The 23699-nt window shown below is 50.6% G+C and overlaps 1 protein-coding gene across 7 annotated transcripts in view; it reads right to left on the bottom strand.

Moving 5' to 3' along the window:
- Positions 1–23699, bottom strand: part of HAUS7 (HAUS augmin like complex subunit 7) — a 45109-nt gene that overhangs the window by 6510 nt on the left and 14900 nt on the right. For 4 of the 7 annotated variants that reach the window (XM_059385721.1, XM_059385724.1, XM_059385720.1 and 1 more), the window contains exons 3-8: positions 21272–21387; positions 16889–16956; positions 14238–14299; positions 803–894; positions 247–405; positions 37–133 (exon numbers count right to left, since the gene is read on the bottom strand). In XM_059385721.1, coding sequence (XP_059241704.1) covers positions 37–133; positions 247–405; positions 803–894; positions 14238–14299; positions 16889–16956; positions 21272–21387 — 594 coding nt within the window. Of the gene's footprint in view, positions 1–36; positions 134–246; positions 406–802; positions 895–14237; positions 14300–16888; positions 16957–21271; positions 21388–22243; positions 22451–23699 lie in introns of those variants that run through there. The other 3 variants (XM_059385723.1, XM_059385727.1, XM_059385725.1) reach the window with 3 other exon arrangements.

The raw sequence follows: 23699 nt of genomic DNA, 5'->3' as shown, positions 1-23699 counted from the left end.
CAAGCACCGCAGCCCCCGGGAGCTGGCGCCCCTCACCTCTGCCCTGAGCATCTGCAGCTTGGCAGCACTCTCCTGCAACTTTCCAGCCAGCTCCGTCACCTTCCCCTCCTCCGGCTGCACAGGGGGGCTGGCCCTGCAGGGAGAGAGAGGACACATCCGGCTGGGCGCCATGCCAGGCATCGGAGCACCCGCAGGCCACACGTGCAAGGGCTGGTCTCGGGTGACGGAACCAAGTGGGACACATACCTCGGCCAGTCAGTGCTCTGCTGGTCAAGGAGGGGCTGCATGTCCAGGGGCCACAGGTCACACTCTGGGCTCAGGAGTGTCTGCAGGCGGGGGCCGGAGAAGAGCTCCCCCAGCAGTGCCTCGTTCTTCTCTCTGGTACCCTCTAAGTGCTCCTTCACACTGCCAAGGCAGCCCCAAGGCCATGCTGTCACTGGCCAGAGCATGGCCTCTGGGGCCTGTCTGTCCGCAGACTTGCTGAGACCCCTGGCCAGAGGGCAAAAGGAGCCCAGGCAGGGGAGCCAGGAGACGATGTCTCCCCCGGTCCCTGCCCTGCTTGGGTGGCCAGGACCAGGCCCCGGTCCTTCAAGAGCCCACCTTCCCCGGCAGGTGAGGTGGACTCACCCCCGACCGGGCCAGCATGTAGCTGCGCTGCCCATGCGGAAGTGAAGACCCCAGCTGGAGATGCACCTGCTGCTGGGCCTAGGCGCCCCATGGGCCCCCTAGACTCACCAGCTCCACATAAAGCTCCAAGGGCGCCCACTGAGCCTTCCACGGAGGGCCCACCCTGAGCCTTTACCTGGAGCAGCTGGAGTATCCGACGGTCAGGCTCCGGACGGCATCCAGCAGCTGGTCCAGGAGGTGCAACTGCTTCTGGGCGCAGGCCCGACCCTGGGCAGGGAAGAGCGGGCGCTCTCACTAGCCGGACGTGCGGGGGCCCCACCCCACACCCTGCCCTGCTGGGGCTGCTGGAAAGGAGCACTTGGGCCGGCGGCGTTTGCGACTGGCTTGGGGACTGCAGTCACTGAGCGCTCCCAGCCTCGCGCAGGACCCAGCACACATCCTCCAGCGCAGCTCCTTGGGAGGCCTTCCCCGCGGCCTGGCCCTCGGCTGCGCGGCCACGTTGAGAGCGGGGACTCTGGAAGCTCATCAGCCTAAAACTGGCTCCTTGGACCAATCACTGCCTCCTGCTGCCTCGTCCTCCCAGTCTGCCCCAGTGACAGAGCCCGAGAGTCACACCCGCACACAACCCTGGAGCAGAGCTGAGGTGCAGGGCACTGGACACGACCTGGACAGGAGACAGCCTGGGCAGAAACGCGAGAGCAGCTATCACCCAGAACCCCACAAAGCCTTGACCAGTGGCCAGAGCTGGGACATCCTGCCCGCTGCCCCCTCCTCAGCACAGCCCTGACTCTGACAGCTGCCCCCACCCCGGCCCAGTGCTCAGGGCTCGGCCGGCCTGGGGCAGAGCTGGGACTGTGGTGCCGATCACACCAGCAACCCTCTTCGTTCAGCCCCACTGGTATCTGTACTGAGATGCACACGCCAGGAAATGATCCTCTCTAAGGCTCAGTGGTTATCAGGACAGTCAAAGAGCTGTGCAGCCACTGCCATTTGCTAAGTCTGGGACATCACCACCCCCCACACCCACCCTAGTCCCCAGCACCCACAGATCTGCCTCTTCTGGACACTTCCTATAAACGGAATCTCACGTGTGGGGGCTTTGGGGACCGGCCCCTTCACTCAGCATCGCGTTTTCAAGGTCCCTCATTATTGCTGGTTTGTGCATTCCCCAGTTAAGGGGAATTGGGGTTTTTCCCTACTTTTTGGCTCTTAAGCAATACTTCCCGCTCCGGGACAAGTTTCTGTGTGGCCCTACAGCTGACAGCAGAAGCACGGGTCACAGGGCCCCTGTGGGGCTCACCACTCGGAGGAGCCACTGGACCACGTGCCCCTGTGGCTACACTGCCTGGCGCTGCCCATGTCTGCTCGCGCTCGGGGCTGTGCAGCGGGACTTCATGGCGGTTGGGTTTGCGCCCCCGATGACGGGCAGCACCTGAAAACATGCTCCTTGGCCATTTGCTGATCTTGGAAGAAATGTATTCGGAGCTTCTGCCCATTTTTGAGTCGGGCTACTTGTTTTTTTCTCACAGAGTTGTGAGAGTTCTTTGTACACTCTGGATGGTAGACCCTTGCCAGTTCTATGACTGACGAAGACTCTCTTTTGGTCTGTGGATTCTCTCCGCTTTCTCGATGTCCTTTGAAGCACCAAAGTGGCTCATTTTAGTGAAGTCTAACTGATCTATTTTTTTCTTTTTACTTGTGCTTTCAGTATCAAAATGACTTTTTAAAAATATCACGAACTCACGGATTTGAGTTCACAGAAGGGGCTCAGTCTGCTGCATCACTGTCCTTCACATGTAACACAAGTCTCGGGTATCTGCCCTGCTCTCTCATGTGACAAGGTGCTCCTGACACAACTGGTACATTTCTCACCCCAGGCCTGTGTTGCAACTGGAGTGTCGTTGTTCTTGGCCTTTTAAGAGGCCAAGAAGCAAGGAAATACATATATATCCACACACTGTTTTTGAGTTAAAATACACTAAAAGCTTACCCTGATAATCCCAGCTCAAATTCCAGACTATGGGCTTTGACCAAACCTAATGATCTTATACCCGTACCCCAGCTCCCAGCTTCCAATATGCTGACATACATTATTTTTGTTTTTATTTTGTATTCCATAAAAAGGAATGAAGTACTGATCCATGTGCAAATATCATGCTAAGTGAAGAAGCCGTTATGAAAGGCCATGTGCCATATGACTCCATTTACGTGAAACAGAGACCATAGAGTGATGGAGGCCAGGGTCTGTGGGTAATGGGAATGACGGCCTAATGGGCATGGGATCCCCTTAAGGGTGATGAAAATGTTCTGAAACTAGATAGATGTACTCAGTGCCACTGACTGCACCCTTAAAAATAGTTCAGATGGTAAATTTTATGTTATGTGTATTTCACCACAACAAAACAATGTTTTTAAAAAAGAACCCTTCAGATCCTGCTGGGAAATCTTTTTAATGGTCAAAATGGTAAATATTAGGGTGCTTGGGTGGCTCAGTCAGGCGTCTGCCTTCAGCTCAGGTCATGGTCCTGGGACCCTTGCATCGAGCCCCACATCAGGGTCACTGGGGAACCTCCTTCTCCCTCTCCCCCCAACTGCCCGCTTGTGCTTTCCATCTCTCTCTAACTAAAATCTTTTTTAAAGGGTAAATATTATGCTATGTGCAATCTACCACAATGAAAAAAATCTTTACAGATAAAAAGAAAGAGAGGGGTTAGAGTTCCAGGTAAGACCGAGGGACCAGCTTCCCCCACCCAATGAGCACCCACACCTAGGAGTGGGACAGAATGTGTGCACTGGGTGTCTAAAGTCTTGGAAGGGCCAATATCAGCAGGCACGTCAGGGAGGCACGCCAGAGTCCAAGGTTACCACTAAGACTGGTGACAACTTACCATGTTCTAACCTGCACTCAGCCTAGGTCAAACCCAGAAGGGAGCAAAATGGTACAGAGAGCTCCAGAAAAGGAAACCCCTAACACTCAGGGAGAACAAGAGAAATCCCTGGCCTTCTCTCTCTCTGCTCTACGACCCCAGAGGCCAGGCAATGTCATGGCAAAGGCGGCAGCATCAACAAAGGTAGCAAATAACAGAAAACTGCTCTGGGAGCAGGGAGCCTTCCTCTCCACTCAGTGGAGCTACGGGGGAAGGGGGAGCAAACCCTTCACGGCTTCTTCCACTCTGCCCTCCCAGCACGGTGGTACAGTCACAGGAGTGGCTAGTTAACGGCTGGGGGACGGCAAAGGACAGCCCTTTCCCCAGACGCCAGACAGAACCAAAGAGAGGACAGGAAGGGCAGATGCAGTCTGTTTACGGTATGCCGGGCTCACCCCCGCACGTGCAGGGGTAGATCTGATCCCGATGAACATCCCAAAGAATGATTACAGGGGAGAGGCCAACACCCAGGTCCCGGGCGACCGTCGGGTGGTGCGCACGCAGGACAGGGCCGAGCAGCAGCACAAAGGCTGCAGACACTAAGCTGACGCTGGCCGGAACCACAGGCCAGAGGAGGAGGCCGGACGTCGTGCAGCTTAACCCTAAGCGGGTCACGTGCCTGCTGAAACACAAACACCCACATTCCCTGTAAAATTTAACAAGGCCCAGAGACAAAGTCACAGTCAGGAATGTCCGGGATGCAATCCACAATTATTTGGCACATGAAGAAGACCGTGAAAATCTCAACTTGCACGAGAAAAGACAATCAGCGGACACCCGTCACAAGACGGTGCAGATGCTGGAATTACCTGACAAAGTTAAAGCGGTCATTACAAAAATGCTCAGTAGGTCACCGCGAACGCTCTTGAAACAAAAGTTAAAAGAGAAAACGTTAGCAAAGAAATTTTTTTAAAAACAGGAAATATCTTTAAGAGCTGGAAAATCGAACAACTGAAATAAAAAACTCACTTGTGGCCCAAAAAGCAAATTGGAAGGGACAGAGACGAAAGTCAGTGAACTTGAAAACAGATTAACAGAAACTATCCATTGTGAGCAACAGCAAGGAAAAAAACACCGAAAAAAATTAAGAGCCTCATGGACATGTGGTACAATAATAAAAGGTCGAACACATGTGTCATAGAAGCCCCAAAAGGAGGGGAGAAAAACATGTGGGCTGAAAAAATATTTGAAGGGATGATGGCTGAAAACTTCCCAAATTCAGAAAAAGACACAAACTTACAGATCTGAAAAGCTGAGTGAATCCAAATAGGACAAACCCGAGGAAATATTTCCACAAACACATAATCAAATTGCTGAAAACTAATGACAAAGAAAAGTTTTGAAGCAACAGGAGAGAATTAATGCATGACCCATAGGGGCAAAACTATTCAAATGACTGCAGATTTCTCATCGGAACCTATGGAGAAAGAACTGTCAACACAAAATTCCGTATTCAGTAAATATATCCACCAAGAACAAAGGGGAACTGGACATACTCAAATAAGTGAACGCTGAGAGAACTTGGACCCAGCAGACCACTTCCAAAAGAACTGCTAAAGGCCGTCCTTCAGAGAGAAGTGAAATGATACCGGAAAGAAACTTGGAACATCACAAAAGAAGGAAGAATAAAGGACAAAACCTCACAATCAGCTCAGCAGATGCAGAGAAAGCATTTACAAAAGTCAACAGCCTTTCAGGATACAAACACTAACAAACAGGATGAGAAGGGAGCACCCTCCACCTGATATAGGGGTAACATCACACTCAGTGGCGATCGAATGCTTTCCCCCTCAAATCACGAACAGGACAAGGATGCCCACTCTTGCCACTTCCATTCAACACCACCCTGGAGGTGTTATCCAGAGCAATTAGGCAAGAAAAAAGAAATTTAAAACATGCAAATTCAAAAGGCCGGGATAAAACGATCTCTATTTGCAGATGACACAACCTTATATATAGAAAACCTTAAGGGATCCACTAGAAAGATCACCGGAACTAGTATGCAAGTTTAGCAACCCGGCAGGATACAAGAGCAATATGCAAATGTTAATGGTATTTCCACACGCTAGCAAACAGTACCACAAAAATGAAATTGAGAAAACAATTCCAGGTCGAGCGGTAAGATGACAGAGGAGTAGGGTGACTGGAACACAGCTAGATAAATACTGGATCATTCTGAACACCCATGAAATCAATCAGAAGTCTTGGAGAATATCTCGCACGTCGACAAACCAGAAAAATGACCCACAGAAACTTCTCGTCACATGCAGACCAAAGCACACCTAGGATTTAGGTTCTTACATGTATTTTATCTTACATAATTTTTAAAGTTTTTTTTTTCATTTTTCTTTTTTCTTATTTCTTTTTGTATTTTTTTTCCCTCCAAAATGACAAGATGGAGGAATTCACCCCAAAAGAAAGAACAGAAAGAAATGATAGCCAGAGATTTAATCAATGCAGACCCAAGTAAAATGTCTGAACAAGAACTGAAGGCAATTATAAGGATAATAGCTGGGCTTGAAAAAAGTATAGAAGAAACTAGAGAATCCCCTACTGCAGAGATAAAAGAATTAAAATCTAGTCAGGCCAAAATTAAAAATGCTATAACCAAGATGTAGTTCCAAGCAGAGGTCATAAAAATGAGGATGAATGAGGGCACCTGGGGGGGCTCAGTCATTAAGCATCTGCCTTTGGGTCAGGTCAGGATCCCCGTGTCCTGGGATCGAGCCCCACATCAGGCTCCCTGCTCAGCAGGAAGCCTGCTTCTCCCTCTGTTGCTCCCCCTGCTTGTATTCCCTCTCTCACTGCCTCTCTCTCTGTCAAATAAATAAATAAAATCTTTTTTTTTAAAAAAGAGGATGAATGAAGTAGAGAAGAGCGAATCGGTGATCTAAAAGATAAAATGATGGAAAATAATGAAGCTGAAAAGAAGAGGGAAAGAAAATTATTAGATCATGAAAGTAGACTGAGGGAACTCAGTGATCCCATAAGGCAAAATAATGTCCATATTATAGGATTTCCAGAAGATGAGGAGGAGAAAGAGGCAGGCAGCTTATTTGAACAAATTACAGCTGAGAACTTCCCTAATCTGGGAAGTTCCAGTCCAGAAGGAACAGAGAACACCCCTCAAAATCAACAAAAATAGATCAACACCTTGACATATTACAGTGAAGCTTGCAAATTACAAGGATAAAGAGAAAATCCTGAAAGCAGCTTGGGACAAGAGGTCCTTAACCTACAAGGACAGACACATAAGACTGGCAGCAGACCTACCACAGAGACCTGGCAGGCCAGAAAGGACTGGTATGACACATTCAATGTTCTAAGTGGGAAAAATCTGTAGCCACAAATACTTTATCCAGCAAAGCTGTCATTCAGAACAGAAGGAGAAGTAAACAAGCTTCCAGGACAAACAAAAACTAAAGGAATTAGTGAACTAAACCAGCCCTGCAAGAAATATTAAAGGGGATCCTATGAGCAGAGAGAGAGCCCCAAAATAACAAAGCCCAGAAAGGAACAGATATAATGGCCAAGAACGACGACTTTATAGGTAATACGATGGCACTAAATTCATATCTTTCAATAACTGTTCTGAATGTAAATGGACCAAATGCTCCAATCAAAAGACATAAGGTATCACAAAGGACAAAAAATAGATAAAATAAGACCCACTGATATGCTGCTTACAAGAGACTCATTTTAGACCCAAAGACACCTCCAGGCTGAAAGTGAGGGGGTGGAGAACCATCTATCATGCATCAAAAACAGTGGGCATCAAAAGAGTGCTGGAGTAGCAATCCTTCTATCAGACCAACGAGATTCTAAACCAAAGACTATAAAAGGAGACGAAGAAGGGTACTATATCATAATAAAGGGGTCTGCCCAAGAAGAAGATCTAACAACTGTAAATACTGATACCCGTAACGTGGGAGCAGCCAAATATGTAAACCAATTACTAACAAAATAAAAGAAACTCATTGATAATAATACCATAATAGTATTAACACTGCATCCATAACAATGGACAGATCATCTAAACAGATCAACAAGGAAACAAGGGCTATGAATGAAATGCTGGACTGACAGACTTCACAGATATATTCAGAGTATTTTATCTTAAAGCAGCAGAACACACATTCTTCTCTAGTGCACATGAGACATTCTCCAGAACAGATCACATCCTGGGTCACAAATCAGGTCTCAACCGGTACAAAAAGACTGAGATCGGGCGCCTGGGTGGCTCAGTGGTTAAATCCTCTGCCTTCGGCTCAGGTCATGATCTCAGGGTCCTGGGATCGAGCCCCACATCGGGCTCTCTGCTCAGCGGGGAACCTGCTTCCTCCTCTCTCTCTGCCTGTATCTCTGCCTACTTGTGATCTCTACCTGTCAAATAAATAAATAAAATCTTAAAAAAAAAAAGACTGAGATCATACCATGCATATTTTAAGACTGCCACAATGCTATGAAACTTGAGGCAGCCACAAGAAGAAATTTGGAAGGACCATAAATACATGGAAGTTAAAGAATAACCCACGAAAGAATGAATGCGACAACCAGGAAATTAAAGAAGAATTTTTAAAATACATGGAAGAAATGAAAATGAAAACACGACAGTTCAGAACCTTTGGGATGCTGCACAGTGGTCCTAAGAGGGACATATATAGCAATACAGGCCTTCCTCAAGAGGCAAGAAAAGTCTCAAAATATACAACCTAACCTTACACCTTAAGGATCTGGAAAAAGAACAGTAAATAAAACCTAACTCAAGCAGGAGAAGAGAAATAATAAAGATTAGAGTAGAAATCAATAACATAGAAATTAAAAAAAAAAAAAACAAAAACCCAGAACAGATCAACAAAACTAGGAGCTGGTTTCTTGAAAGAATTAATAAGATTGATAAACCCCTGGGCAGACTTATCAAAAAGAAAAGAGAAAGGACCCAAATAAATAAAATCATGAATCAAAGAGGAGAGATCACAACCAACACTGAAGAAATGCAATTATAAGAACATATTATGAGCAACTATATGCCAACAAATTAGGCAATCTGGAAGAAACAGAGAAATTCCTAGAAACATATAAACTACCAAAACTGCAACAGGAAGAAATAGAAAATCCAAACAGACCAGCAAAGAAATTGAAGCAGTCATCAAAAATCTCCCAACATGGGGCGCCTGGGTGGCTCAGTGGATTAAGCCGCTGCCTTCGGCTCAGGTCACGATCCCCATGTCCTGGGATCGAGCCCCGCATCGGGCTCTCTGCTCAGCAGGGAGCCTGCTTCCTCCTCTCTCTCTCTGCCTGCCTCTCTGCCTACTTGTGATCTCTCTCTCTGTCAAATAAAATAAATAAAATCTTTAAAAAAAAAAAAAAACCTCCCAACAAACAAAGAGTCCAGGGCCAGAGGGCTTCCCAGGGGAATTCTACCAAACATTGGAAGAATTATTCTTCTGAAACTGCTCCAAAAAATAGAAATGGAAGGAAAACTTCCAAGCTCATTCTATGAGGCCAGCATTACCCTGATCCCAAAACCAAAGATCCCACTAAAAAGGAGAACTAGAGACCAATAACCCTCATGAACATGGATGCAAAAATTCTCCCCAAGACACTCGCCAACAGGATCCAACAGTACATCAAAAGGATTATTCACCATGACCAAGTGGGATTGATTCCTGGGCTACAGGGTGGTTTGACATCTACAAATCAATCAGTGTGACACACGACATAATAAAAAAAAAGGACAAGAACCATATGATACTCTCAATAGATGCAGAAAAAGCATCTGACAAAATACAGCATCCTTTCTTGATCAAAAACCTCCAGCATAGACGGATAGAGGGAATAAACCTCAACACCATAAAGGCCATGTATGAAAGAACCACAGCGAAGGTCAGCCTCCATGGGGAAACACTGAGAGCTTTCCCCAAAGGTCAGGAACATACAGGGGTGCCCACTCGAGTTCACCACTGTTGTTCAACATAGCACTGGAGGTCCTAGCCTCAGCAATCAGACCACAAAAAGAAATAAAAGGCATCCAAATCAACAAAGTCAAACTTTTGCTCTTTGCAGACGACATGATACTCCATGTAGAAAAGCCAAAGGACTCCATCAAAAAAGAAACTGCTAGAACCGATACAGAAATTCAGCAAAGTCACAGGATATAAAATCAATGCACAGAAGTCAGTTGCAGTTCTTTTTTTTTTTTTAAGATTTTATTTATTTATTTGACTGAGAGGGAGAGATCACAAGCAGGCAGAGAGGCAGGCAGAGAGAGAGAGGAGGAAGCAGGCTCCCCACTAAGCAGAGAGCCCGATGCGGGGCTCGATCCCAGGACCCTAAGATCATGACCTGAGCCGAAGGCAGAGGCTTAACCCCCTGAGCCACCCAGGCGCCCCTCTTTTTTTTTTTTTTTAATTTTATTTATTTATTTATTTATTTGAGCGAGAGACAGAATGAGCAGGGGGAGCAGCAGGCAGGAGAGAGGGAGAGGAAGGCTCCCTGCTGTGCAGGGTGCCCGATGTGGGCTTGATCCCAGGACCCCGGGGTCATGACCTGAGCCGAAGGCAGATGCTTCACCAACCGAGCCCCCCAGGCACCCCGTCAGTTGCCTTCCTATACACTAACAATGAAGCAGCAGAAAGAGAAATCAAGAACTCAATCCCATTTACAATTGCACCGAAAACCGTAAGTATATAGGAATAAACCTAACCAAAGAAGTAAAAAATCTGTACTCTTGACACTACAGAATATTAAAGAAATTGAGGACGACACAAAGAAATGGAAAAACATTCCATGCTCATGGGTTGGAAGAACAGATATTGTTAAAATGTCTAAGCTGCCCAGAGCAATCTACGCATTAATGCAATCCCTACCAAAATACCACCGGTGTTTTTCACAGAGCTGGAACCAAAAAATCCTAAAATTTGTATAGAACCAGAAAAGTCCCTGAATAGCCAGAGGAATGCTGAAAAAGAAAACCAAAGCTGGAGGCATCGCAATGCCAGATTTCAAGCTCTATTGCAACAATGTAATTTATCCAGACAGCATAGTACTGGCACACAAACAGAAACATAGATCCGTGGAACAGAGTCCAGAAATGGACCCTCAACTCTATGGTCAACTAATCTTTGACAAAATGGGAAAGAACATCCAATGGAAAAAAGACAGTCTCTTCAACAAATGGTGTGGAGAAAACTGGACAGCCACACGCAGAAGAAAGAAACTGAACTATTTTCTTACACCATACATAAAAATAAACTCAAAATGGATGAAAGACCTCAGTGTGAGACAGGAATCCATCAAAATCCTAGAGAAGAACACAGGCAGCAACCTCTTTGACCCTTGCCACAGCAATTTCCTGCTAGACACATCATGTCTCCAAAGGCAAAGGAAACAAAAGCAAAAATGAAGTACTGGGACTTCATCAGGATAAAAGCTTCTGCACAGCAGAGGAAACAATCAGCAAAACTAAAAGGCAACCTATGGAATGGGAGAAGATATTTGCAAATGACGTATCAGATAAAGGGCTGGTATCCAAGATCTATAAAGAGCTTATCAAACTCAACACCAAAAACCCAAATAATCCAATCAAGAAATAGGCAGGAAACATGAACAGACATTTCGTCAAAGACATACAAATGGCCAAGAGACACATGAAAAAATGTTCAACATCACTTGGCATCACTCAGGAAACACAGATCAAAACCACAGTGAGCTACCACCTCACACCAGTCAGAATGGCTAAAATTAACAAGCCAGGAAATGATAGATGTTCAAGAAGGATGTAGAGAAAAGGGAACCCTCTTGCACTGTTGGTGGGAATGCAAGCTGGTGCAGCCACTCTGGAAAACAGTATGGGGGTTCCTCAAGAAGTTGGAAATAGAGCTACCCTATGACCCAGCAATTGTACTACTGGGTTTTTATCCCAAAGATACAAATGTAGTGATCTGAAGGGACACGTGTACCCGAATGTTTATAGCAGCAATGTCCACGATAGCCAAACGTTCATCAACAGACGAATGGATAAAGATGTGGAGTGTGTATCTCTCTCTCTCCTTCTCTCTCTCTCTCTCTCACATACACATACATACACACACACACACACACACACACACACACACACACACACACAGGAACATTACTCAGCTATCAAAAAGAATGAAATCTTGCCATTTGCAAAGACATGGATGGAACTAGAAGGTATTATGCCAAGCAAACGAAGTCAGAGAAGGACAAATGTCATATGAATTCACTCTTATGTGGAGTTTATGAACATGGGAGAAGGGAAGGAAAAATAAAATAAGATTAAAACTGACAGGGAGGCTAACCATAAAAGACGCTGAACTCTAGGAAGCAAACTGAGGGTTGCTGGAGGGGAGGTGGGGGGTAACCGGGTGATGGGCACCAAGGAGAGCACATGATGCAGTGAGCACTGGGTGTTCTATGCCACTGATGAATCACTAAATTGTACCCCTGAAACTAATGATACACTGTGTGTGAACTAAATTGAATCCAAATAAAAATTTTCAAAAAAGAAAACAAGCCCAATTATAAGATCATAAATAATAAAATACTTAGGAACAAATTTAGATGTGTACACCAGAAGCTACAAAACAGCTTTGAAAGAAATTAAGGAAAACCTACATAAATGGAAAGACACCCCATGTTCATGGATAGGAAAACTTCATACAGTTGATGGCAACACTCCCCAAAACGATCCACAGGTTCAACATAATCTCCACCAAAATTCCAAATGGCTTTTTTGCAGAAATTGACAAGCTAATTCCAAAATTCATATGGAAATTCAAGGGATTCCCCATAGCCAAAACAATCACTAAAAAGAGCAAAGTTGAAGGATTCACAGATTACAACTGACTACAAAGCTACAGTAATCCAGATAGCATGGCATTAGGACAGATATACAGATCAATGAAGCCGAATGGAGATTTCAGAAATAAACGCACACATTTACAGTTAATTGATTTTCAACAAGGATGCCAAGACAATTCCATGAGGTAAGAATGGTCTTTTCAACAAATGGTGCTAGGAAAACTAAACAGCCATGGCGAAAGAACGAAGTGGGACCCCTTACCATACACCGCGCATAAAACTAACTCAAAATGGATCAAAGGCCTAACTGTGAGAACTAAAACGATAAAACTCAGAAGAAAGCACAAGTGTCAATTTTCATGACTCGGGATTTGGCAGTGGATTCTTAGACATAACACCAAAGCACAAGCAACAAAAGAAAAAGTAAATAAAATGGGCTACATCGAAACTAGAACGTTTTGTGCTCCCAAGTACACATCAGGTATGGGAATAGGAGAAAAGATCTATAAATCAAATGTCTGACATCGCTTGTATCCAGAAAATATAAAGAATTCTTACAACTCAACAATGAACGACAAATAACCCAATGAAAGAGTGGGCAAAAGAACTGAATACAGACATTTCTCTAAAGAAGATCTACAAATGGACACAAGTACATGAAACGATGCCCAACATCATTAGTCACCAGGGAAATGCAAATCAAAACCATGAGACAGCCCTTCCCACACACCAGAATGGCTGCAATCAAAAAGACGAGCAGATGTGGGTGAAGATGTAGAGAAACTAGAAGCCTTGCACACTGCTGGTGGGAATGTAAAATGGTGCAGACACTTGGGGAAACAGTTTGGCACCAAGTTCCTCAAAAAGCTAAACATATGATTATTACACTGACCTATCGATTCTGCTCCTAGCTATACACCCAAGAGAACGGAAAACACGTCTTCAGTCAAAAACGTATACAGTGACGGGGCGCCTGGGTGGCTCAGTGGGTTAAAGCCTCTGCCTTCAGCTCAGGTCATGATCTCAGGGTCCTGGGATTGAGCCCCGAATCAGGCTCTCTGCTCGGTGGGAGGCCTGCTCCCCCGCCCCCGATGCCGCCTGCCTCTCTGCCTACTGGTGATCTCTGTCTGTCAAATAAATAAAATCTTAAAAAAAAAAAAAAAAAAAAAAAAACGTGTACAGTGACATTCATAGCATTATTTGCACTACCCAAAATGTGAAACTAATTATTCCAAAAGCCTGACAAGACTTTAAGGGCAGAGGGGTGCCTGGGTGGCTCAAACGGTTAAGCCTCTGCCTTCGGCTCAGGTCATGATCCCAGGGTCCTGGCATCGAGCCCTGCATTGGGCTCCGTGCTCAGCAGGGAGCCTGTTTCTCCCTCTGCCTCTGCCTGCCGCTGTACTTGTGCTATCTCCCTGTCAAATAAATAAAAAACTTAAAATTTAAAATAAAAAAAAGACTTTAAGGGCAGGGGCAGGGTTTCTCTGACTGATGCGGGCAGGGGCTTGGGCCACCTCTGTATAGAAAGCTGCAGGGGAACAGCCAGGAAGGGGAAGTGCAGGGGCTTCGGACCAGGGGCCTGGGACTGAGGCCAGGCTCTGTCACTAGGTGACTCAGAACAAGCGGTCTGATCCCTCCCCTGTGAAATGGGACTAGGACAAGGACCTAGTACCATAGGTGAGCGCGACAACTACTGGCATACGAAGTACTTATCGCAGTGCCAGTGGGTATGAAGTCTTCAACCGAGGACAGCATGTGCTCTGCCCTATCGGTCACGGTAACTACAGCTCTGCCTCCCACCCCTGACCCAGCCTCACTGAGGCCCCCAGCCTGTGGGGACAGAGGACCCTCTCTTACCTTCACGAGCTCCTGGTCATCCAGCCCACACAGCATCAGCTCATGGCCAAGTTTCACCATCTCTGTCAGAACACAAGGACCCTGTTGCTTCAGACACCCGCCCGCACAGGAGAGGAGGCCATGCACCCAGCAGAGTGCCAAGTGCTGCTCCGGGGAGACGGCTTCTGCTCTGGCATTGGCAGGCCAGTGCCCAAGAGGCCAGGCTAGGCCCAGAAAGCCTGCATGGACAGGGAGGCGGGGGGACAGCATGCCCAGGACTGCTTCTTGCCATGGGACTTGCTCCTCCTGGGCAAGAGTTTCCTGCACTGAAATAAGGGGTCACACTGGATGTTCTTCCACAGAAGGAAATCTGGCTTCTAGCAGAAGCCAGCCGGCCACATGAGGAGCTGAGAGGCCAGGGAACCTTCTGAAGTTGCTGCATGCCCCCCTTTCAGAGAACTTGCCAGGCCAAAGCAAAAGGAACCATGGCTCCCATGTGTCAATTTTGTACAGGCCTTTATCAACATCAGCTCCTTTCATCTTGCTGGCAACTCTAGAAGGTGGGCCGCGGCTCCATTTTATAGATTGGGAAACTGGGTCAGTGCATGGGACAGGGACTGCCTAGCCACCAGCTGATACATAAAGGCCAGGACTCCAAGCTAGAAGGCCTGCGGCCAATGCCAGCTCAGCATCCCCGACCTAGCTCCATGGCAGCGTCTTTACTCCTTTGTAGGCAAGGCCCATCTCCTCCCCCAGCATGTTCAGTAGTGGAATAGGCATAACTCTGGCATTTGCTCTGGAAGGTTTGGTACAAGAAGCAAGCAGGATATCTGTGTGAAAATATCAGTAACCCTGGAAACACGGAAGGAATACCAGTTATACCCTCAAGCATGCCCCCTGCCCACAACCCCGAACCCCAAACCCTCTGTCTTCCACACTTCCTCTCCTACTTAGCCTGTATCCAAGTCTTGGTGAGTCTGGCCAACCCTCCCCTCATGATAAATCCAGGATCTGGCCAACAACACTCCCACTTCCACTGCCCCCTCCCATGTCTTGCCTGCATCACTGCAAAAGCCTTCCAGTAGTCTCCCGGCCTCTGCCCAGGCTTCCTGTACTCAGCTCCGTGGCCTCAGGGACACTGTTAAATCCGAAGTTCAGCCACACCTTTCCTCGGAATAAGAGTTGTCCTTCCAGGGTCTGATCTGGCTGGCCCTCTTGCCTCTCTGCCCTCACCACTCTCCCCTTGCCCTCTACTCTGCACCAGCCACCCAGGCCTCCTTGGTACTCCTCACAGCTGCAAGGCACATGCAAGCCTACCTCAGGCCCTTTGCACCTGCTGTTCCTTTGCCCTGAATACTGCTCTTCCTGATATCTTCCTGGCTCGCTTCCTCCCTTCCTGCAAATGTGTGTTTAAAAGGGCCTCCCCAATGATCTTAGATCAACAGTGCCACCCTTCTCCCAACCCAACCCACGTACCGCTTTGCCCTCACCTGGCGTGGTTTATGGCACTTCTCAGCACCCCTTACAGAACAGCCCTGCCTTCATTTATCACTGGTCTTTCTCAGCCTGCACACGAGGCCCACGTGAGCAGCACTACCTCCTCCCAAAATGACACCGGGTGCGTAGGAGGTGCTCCTAAACACTGGTCAAATGAGTTAGGAATCGCCCTGATCCTCCTCGGAGGGTTATACCCTCTGACAGACACTTGTATCTGCCGCCTGCTCTGACACTCAGCGCACTCCCCAGAGGCAGGCAAGGCTCAGGTTATCACCCTTGCTTGACGGAAGAAGAAACTAAGGCTGGGAATGGCAAGTCAAGTCTCTGGTGGAGCTAAGGGCAGGGTTGGCATCCGTGTGCAGGTGCGTGTTAAAGAATTCCGATGCAGTCTGATGGCCAGTTTCACCTGGCCTTGACACGGTCCCATCAGTAGGAAAGTGCCAGACATAACACACGGAGGGGAGGGGGAGCACTTCTGTGCAGCCCAGGCCGGCCCACAGGCCAGGCCTACAGGCTCCAAGACACAACACCCTGTTCTGTCAGCCCATTTCAGCCTCGGGGGGCAATATCCCTGGGTAATTAATTTGGCAGTGACAGCGGGGGCCTGCACTGGGGTTCCAGGGTCCAGGTCACCCACCCTGGAGTAGCTGAGCCAAATGCAGGCCCACAGAAAGCTTGACTTTTAGAGACACCATTGTGAGGACTGTAATTCCCACCCCCTTTACCTAATGTTCGTTACCAGATTACAGACAGTTTCTGCCCACAAAGGATCAAAAAGAAGCCGCTACAAGCAAGCCCCTACGGACGGTTGCCCAGGAGAGCGGCCCAGCGTGCACACAGCAGGAAGACAGGGACAGAAACACCAGAAGCAGCAGCCAGAACCAGTCTCTGCCTCCGGTGCCTTGCTGGATGGGCCGCAGAGGGGAACCATCCTTGGTCTCATCCGCACGCCCCTACGAGAGGAACTGTCCCCCTTGCCCAGGCACAGTGTCTAAGTGTGTGGAAGGGCGTACCCTGATTCTAGAAGGCTCTGGCAAGATCTCCAGGGTGCGCACCAGCCAGAAGTAAACACCATCCAATAGGAAATTCAGTACAACTTGCTAAGGAGGCCACACATCAGCTCAGAATTATCCAGAATTCACCACCCAACTCCAACTCCCGTAACACAGACCCACCTTGGACCTTCACCTCGACCGGGGCCCCCTTTAGCGAGCTGAACTTGTCCTGCCAGGAGGGACAGACCCTGCAGGGAAAGAGCAAAATTCATCAGTCCTGAGCAGGCAGCAGAGGTCTCCTCATGACCTCTCCTTACACATGCTCTAGAAAAGTGAATTATTTGTGCATGTGCTAAATTACACTGAAATATTCACTTCAAGATGGTAATTTTATGCGATGTAAATTTTATGTGATGTAAATTTCAATTCCATAAATTGTCTAGAGGAAAAAAAACACAAAATATTCCTGAAAGCATAGCTCAGAAATGTGAATCTGAATACTGAAATTTAAATTCTCACGATAGGGCTCCCAGGTGGCTCGGTTGGTGAAGCGTCTGCCTTCGGCTCAGGTCATGAGCCCAGGGTCCTGGGACCCAGTCCCCTGTCGGCAGGCTCCCTGCTCAGCGAAGAGCCTGCTTCTCCCTCTCCTTCTGCCCCTACCCTTGCTCGTGCTCTGTCTCTCACACTTGTGTGCACACTCTCCCTCAAATAAATAAGTAAATAAAATCTTTAAGTTCTCACCATAAAAACACAAAATGACTGCCCAAGAGGGAAATCCTGAATTCCTTGGAGCTCTGAGCTCTTTCTCAGAAGGAACCATGGCGCAGGCTCATTTGAAGGATGCCCACCAAGGCCCCGCCCGCTCCGGCACCCTTGCGCATCCTGCCTGGGTTCCGCTCACACTTCTCTGCACACATGTACGTCTGCTCTTCTGGGCCTGGAGTACTTTCTTCCCACCTGACCCAAGCGCACTGGCTCGGCCTCATCCCAAGGAGCCCACGGCTGACACCATCTCCCCAGGGAAGCTGGGGAAGGGCCAGGCAAGCCCACGGACCCTCTGGCACCCCTCCAGCCTAGCAGGACCTGGGCACCGTCTTCCCACTGGGCTCCCAGATGGCAGGCTCGCTGAGGCCACGCGATAAGCTTCCATTCCATACTTTTGGGGCCTAAGGCCACGGCAGCCGGCATAAACGAGGCAACCAGTGCATGTGAACAAATAAATGCCACAGCCTCTTGCCACCTTGCCATTAGTACACGTCCATGCTTCACTCTTTCAAAATAAGGACATTTTCTCTTTTTAGAAAAGCTTAAATCACTGCAAGATTATCCTACTCCAGGTCACAGCTTCAAACCGTTTGAGGGCTCCCAGTGTGACGGGCTCTGGGATCACAGCTACAGCCTCTGGACTGGGAGATAGCAATCCTAGCCGCCTCCCGTGGGTCCAGCAGGGCCCCAGCCTTGGCGAGACCAGACAGATAAACAGGACAGTGGCCACTCCTAAGCACCTTGCCTAGAGACATCAAGCTGATGGGCAAAACCGTTTCCACACACAGACCACATCCAAAGGCAGTAAAGGGCTACGATACCTGGCAGGCCTCTCGGACGTCTCCACCGGGAGCTGGGCTCCGTCTGAGCACTACAGCCCCACACATGAGCTCCAGGCCTAGCACAGCACCTAGGCCGTGGGAGCCTCGCTCACACAGCCGAGACTGCTGCCCATTTGCCGGGGAGCCCCAGGAGCTGGCTGCCAGGGCCGGCCCTCCCTACAGAAAGCTGAGAGGCTCTTTCCGCAGGACAGTGAGGGCCAAGACTCTACTCTGCCATCACAGTGTGGACGCCTGCCAGGGCTAGGGACCTGCCGACCTAGCGGCAGAAGAGGGCACAGTAGCTGTCCCATGGAGAGGGCTCACTTCCCCTTCCCCAGGACCATGCCTCCAGATGAATGCCCACCTCCCAGGCCGCACCTGCCCTGGTCGTCCTGGGGCCCTGGGAGGAGGCGGGGCTGTACCAGACCTGAGGTCCGGGGCCCCGCACAGGGGCTACAGCGGAGGGGTGGGCCTCAGCTGCGCTGCCTGTGACTTCGTGACTCAGTGAGGCAACCAGCTCTTCTGCCAAAGAGGGACGGGGCAGAAGGGGCAGAAAGAGGCCCTACCACGGAAAGTGCTGAGCGGCTGGGTCCGGGGCCTGGTCGCTGGGCAACATTCCCACTTACGAGGCGCCAAGGAGCAGAGCGCACTCAGCACCCCATCAGGCTGGGGCCCACTTCCACACACTGAAGAACAAATCCACAAAAGCCGAAGTGACCTCACTGAGGGTGGGCTTCCGTTGAAGCGGATCTTCCTGAGGCAGCAGGGAGCGGGGCAGAAAGTACAGGCACTCAAGGCCTCCAGAGCAAGTACAGTTCAGGAGCCAAGGAAACGCAGGTGCCTTGAATTCAGCCACCCTGGGGGCCCTGCAGCTCTGCCCTGCCCCCACACCAAGGGCTTGCTCAGCGCCCGGGCCACCCAGAGCCAGCATGCTGAGCCCCAAGGCCAATGTTGGCTGCAGCTTCCAGATTCCACCCAGAGCGGGCAGGACAAGGCGACCCTGACCGAGGGCTGAAGGGGTGAAGGCACGTGCAGAGAAAGCCGATCTGAAATGTGGGAGAAGCTGAACTCTATCCAATCCTCTTTTTGGGACCTTAAAAGGCCTATGGCCTTTTGCCAGCTTGGGATCACAAGAAGTAACTGTACGTTCCCTGTGTATTCTTTCAAAGAATTCAGCTGCTTGTATTTATAAAAGTACTAAAAGCATCTGAAGAATGTACCCAGAGACTACCACCCATCCCTCCCACCCAGCAGGGTGACCCACTGCCCAGCCTCAGCCTAAGCCAGGCAAACGTGGGCTCCTTCCCATGAGAGCTTCTCCAAGACATGGCTCTGCCCCCCACTCCGGGGGGAACACTCGAGACCCCTGCACTGGCCCAGGCATCCCCACCACTGCCCCTCCTCCCAGAGTGCTGGACCACACACTGGTCGTCCCAGGGCTGGCGGTGGCCATCATGGGAGCCAGGCTCCTGCCATCTTTGCCTGGGACTGTGGCAACAGTTTCCATACCAGTGTCCCCGCCTCCACTGTCTCCCCTCCAAATCCATCCACCAGAGAACCCCTGAGTCACCCTGCCGAAATGCCAACTTTAGTATGCTGCGTCCCGGGCCCCATGCTTGCCCTGCCCAGAGCAGAAAGGGGAAAGACCCTCCTGTGGCTTGCAAGGCAGGAGCTGCCCCACGCTGCTGGCCAGGACACTGCTGCCCAGCTCTGCCTCCCACACCTCGATTCCACACTCCTACTGAAACAAGCACCCACCATTACCTGTCCCCTCCCACAGCAAGTGCCACCTCCCCCACGCCAACATCCATAACATTCGGACTGCTGAGGTACGCCCAACACCAAGATTCATGCCAGGGCCTTTTTCAGCCACCAGAGCCCCCACTCCTTGAGGACACCCATCCGTTCCTGAGGCGCCCGGAATGATACATGGGTGTGCGTGTGTCCGTGAACCTGCTTATCAGCCAACAGCCTGCAGCACATTTCAAGGGGCACATTTCTGGGGCTGACACACAAGTCCTGCCTGGTATCTGCCCTCTAGCAGCTCCCAGTGCTTGGGAGAGCCAGAGAGGACAGCAGGCCAAGACAGAACCAATGTGCTGAGGGCTCTGGGCGGGTGTGCTCGAAAGGTTGTGGGGGTCCGAGGGAAAGAGGGATAGGTTTCGGCCCAGGAACTGGAGACTTTTCAAAAGGAGTTGGGATGTATGAGCTGGGTCTTTGGAGGTTATACGCAGACCTGAGAATGTTTCCAGGGGAGAAAGCAAAAGGGTATGAGAGCTGTCTGAGCAGAGCCCTGGGGTGGGGCCTGGGGGACACCAGGACAGGCGGCTTGAAGTACAACGGCTCAGACATGAACATGACTCCACTCCGTCCCAGCCATTCATAGGACACCCAGCCCAGGGACAGGCCTGCTGACCTCCTACCGTACAGTAGGTGCGCCAGCTGGGGGCAGGCCGCATGCCCACTGCTCCACCAGCAGGCTCGTGTTCAGGCATCTTCCTGAGCTGTGAGGGTATAAGGGCCAAGCTGAGGAGGAACGGGGCCAGACTTTGCCATCTGGGTAGCCTTCGCTTCCCTTGCACAGAGCTACACACACTCACCACGGCACTTCTTGACCTGAAGGACTGGGAAAACAGGGTCTTGGCCCTGCCTGTCACTCCTCAACGGACAGACGCATGACAGGTCACAAGTCCAGTCAGAGTAAAAGAACTGAAGCCCCCGCCAGCTCTGAAACTAGTAGAGCAAGGTGGCAAACAGACCAGCTAAAGCACTGGCCGGGGCATGGGGAGCAGCACTTCCAAGGCAAATCTGAGCATGGTTTGCATGGCTGGCACTTCTTACCCAGCCCGCTGCTCTCACAGTGGCCTGCAGCGAGGCGTGGAGCTGTGTGGGAGTATCGAACGCTCACGCTTTCCCAGGTGAGCTAAGTGGTGCCTGGTGCGCCCTGGGGACCGGGAGGAACAAGCGAAGACGTTACCGAACACATATCCACTCCAGGATTTCCAAGCGGTACTTCGAGGGACTACAGAGCAGTTCCTGGATGGTCGTAGGTTCTGTGATATAAAGACCCTCAAGGACCGGGCACTTGAGATCCTAAGCAAGGCAAGGAAAACCAGGAAGCTTTAGAAAGTGAGTATGACTTAAGGATTGAAATGCTCCTTCCTTCACACACACATTTAGTAACCCCCAAGCACACACCAGGCTTGTTAGCATACACAGGGTCTGCAGCTCGCATCCCGGGGGGGGGGGGGGGGGGGGGGGCCCCCTCCATCTTGCCTAGCCTTAAGTCTTCCTTATTCTCAGTGCGCATCCGCAGCGGCCTGTAAGGAACCTAACCTCCTGTAAGTACACCCGTTCTAGGCTCGCACAGCAGTTAGACTTAGTGGCAGCTAGAGGCTTTGGCAAGATTCTTGAGATTCTGAGCCAGGCTCCCTGCTATGGGACCAGAGGGAAAGGCCTGGGAGAAGGCAGAATAGCGCCTACGTGGAGTGTCAGGGAGGGAGGAGGGGAAAGTGATGGGAGCCGGCGACCGAGTGAGGCAGGGCAGCGGCTGTGCGCGCGCCACCCGGGATGGTTATCTGACCCCACTATTGTCACCACGGGCACCTGACACTGACTCGACAGGGTGGCACGGGATCTGCCCGTCTCCCTCTAGACCCCGCGAGCTCCCAGAGTCCAGGGCCCGTGCGGTCCCCGCGTCAGATGCTTCGGGCGCCCGGCAAGGACCGTAAGCTAAGGTGCAGCACGCGCGTGGCGTCGGCCGGAACTAGAAGGCGCGGACCACGGAGACAGCCAGCGCGAAGGCCCAAGGCCGCCCAAGGAGCAGGTCCGCCCGAAAGGGCCGCGGCCGGTAACTGAGAGACGCGGCCGCGCTTGTGGCGCTGTCTACTTCCGCGGTAGGCCCTGCCCAGCCCGCCGCCCGGCCCCCGGCTGCCCGGATCCGCGGCACCTTTAGCTTCGCGAACACCTGCACGGCAGCCTGCAGCACGCCCTCGTCGCCCTCATCGCCGTCGTTCTTGTAGCCGCCGCCACGGACGCCGCCACCCACCCCAGCCATGTTTCGCGCTCTGATCCGCGGCCGCCCCCGCCTCGGGCTCACTGGCCGGCCCGGCTGCCAATCACACGCAAAGCCCCGCGCCCCTCCCGCCCTCCGGTCCGCGGCGGCCTTCCCGCCCCTCTCCCGCCGCGCCTTCCCATTGGGCCGCAGCAACACACGCGCCTGGGCACCACCCAGGAGGCGGGCCTCGCGGAAGGGGCGGGGCGCGGGAGAACGGGGCGGGACTCTCTTCGGCCCCGGCCGAGCGGACGTCGAGGAGAGCCTTCCCCAGGAGAGGGCGCTCCTGCCTCGGTCGGCTACTCCTGTAGAGGATGGAGAGGCGCCTTGCGGGTGCGACTCAACCCGGACTGGAGCGTCCTGGCTCCCTGTGCGGGGCTCTATCTCCCGTTTCCCACGCTCACTGCTGTAGATAGAGGGCAGTTCCTGGGTTCCAGTCCCGCCGCATTACTCACTAGCTGGATGACTTTGGGCGGCTTCCCTAACCTCTCTGTGCCTTCTTGCCCTCACCTAATGGGGAATAAATGAGAGCACTTGCCTCACGGGGTTGCTATGAACATGGAATGAGGTAATAATTCCTATAACAATGCCTGGCACGTCCAAAGCGCCATGTAGATGTTCACTGTTATTGTGCTGGACCCTGCTGCTTACCCCCCTTCCTCCCCCACTCTGTCTTTCATCTGCCTGGAAGGTTCTGTGGCTCCTTCCCACCCTGTCCACTTACAAATTTCTTTGCACCTCTCACAGCCCTTGAACTTAATGAGTCTGGCATAATATCTAACGACCCATCTGCCTCCAGACCGCCAACGCCCCCATCCCTGGGACCTGCTGATCTGAGGAGGCGGGAAGGAGCTGAACGGTGATTGGTGCCCAGGGAGTCCAGAGCCAGTGGCAGGCAGCTGCTGCCAGCTCTGTCCTCTCGGGAGTTCTCTGTCCTCTGTTCCCTGTCCTGCCACCTTCTGAAAAGAGGGATCAGTAGGCAAATCTAGAGACAGGGACACCCAGGGACCTAGCAGGACACAACTACAGTAATTTGAGTGACAGGAAGGGGCTCTCAGCTCTGTCCTCAGACGAAGGGATCTCCAAGAGTCTGAGTTAGAAAAAGACCCGAGCCTGGCCTTGTGGGACAGGATGTGATTGCTTACTGAATGGTTTGTAATTCCAGGCTGCTCTGAGGACACAGAGCCTTGGAAGTGAGCTGAAGGGGCATGCAAAGCGCCATAAGGCCCCTTCCCCTGTCCAGCATGGCTGCTGCCTTGGGCCCTTCTGGCAGCTGAAGGGTGTAGGGGCATTGGGCTGTTTGTTTTTTTTTTTTTTTTTTAATCTTTTTTTTTCCTCTTTTTGTTTTTGT

Source organism: Mustela nigripes, chromosome X, assembly GCF_022355385.1.
Source record: "Mustela nigripes isolate SB6536 chromosome X, MUSNIG.SB6536, whole genome shotgun sequence".
NCBI classification, from domain to species: domain Eukaryota; kingdom Metazoa; phylum Chordata; class Mammalia; order Carnivora; family Mustelidae; genus Mustela; species Mustela nigripes.
Note: the sequence above shows the minus strand (reverse complement) of the source record. Positions and strands in the feature narration are given on the sequence as shown.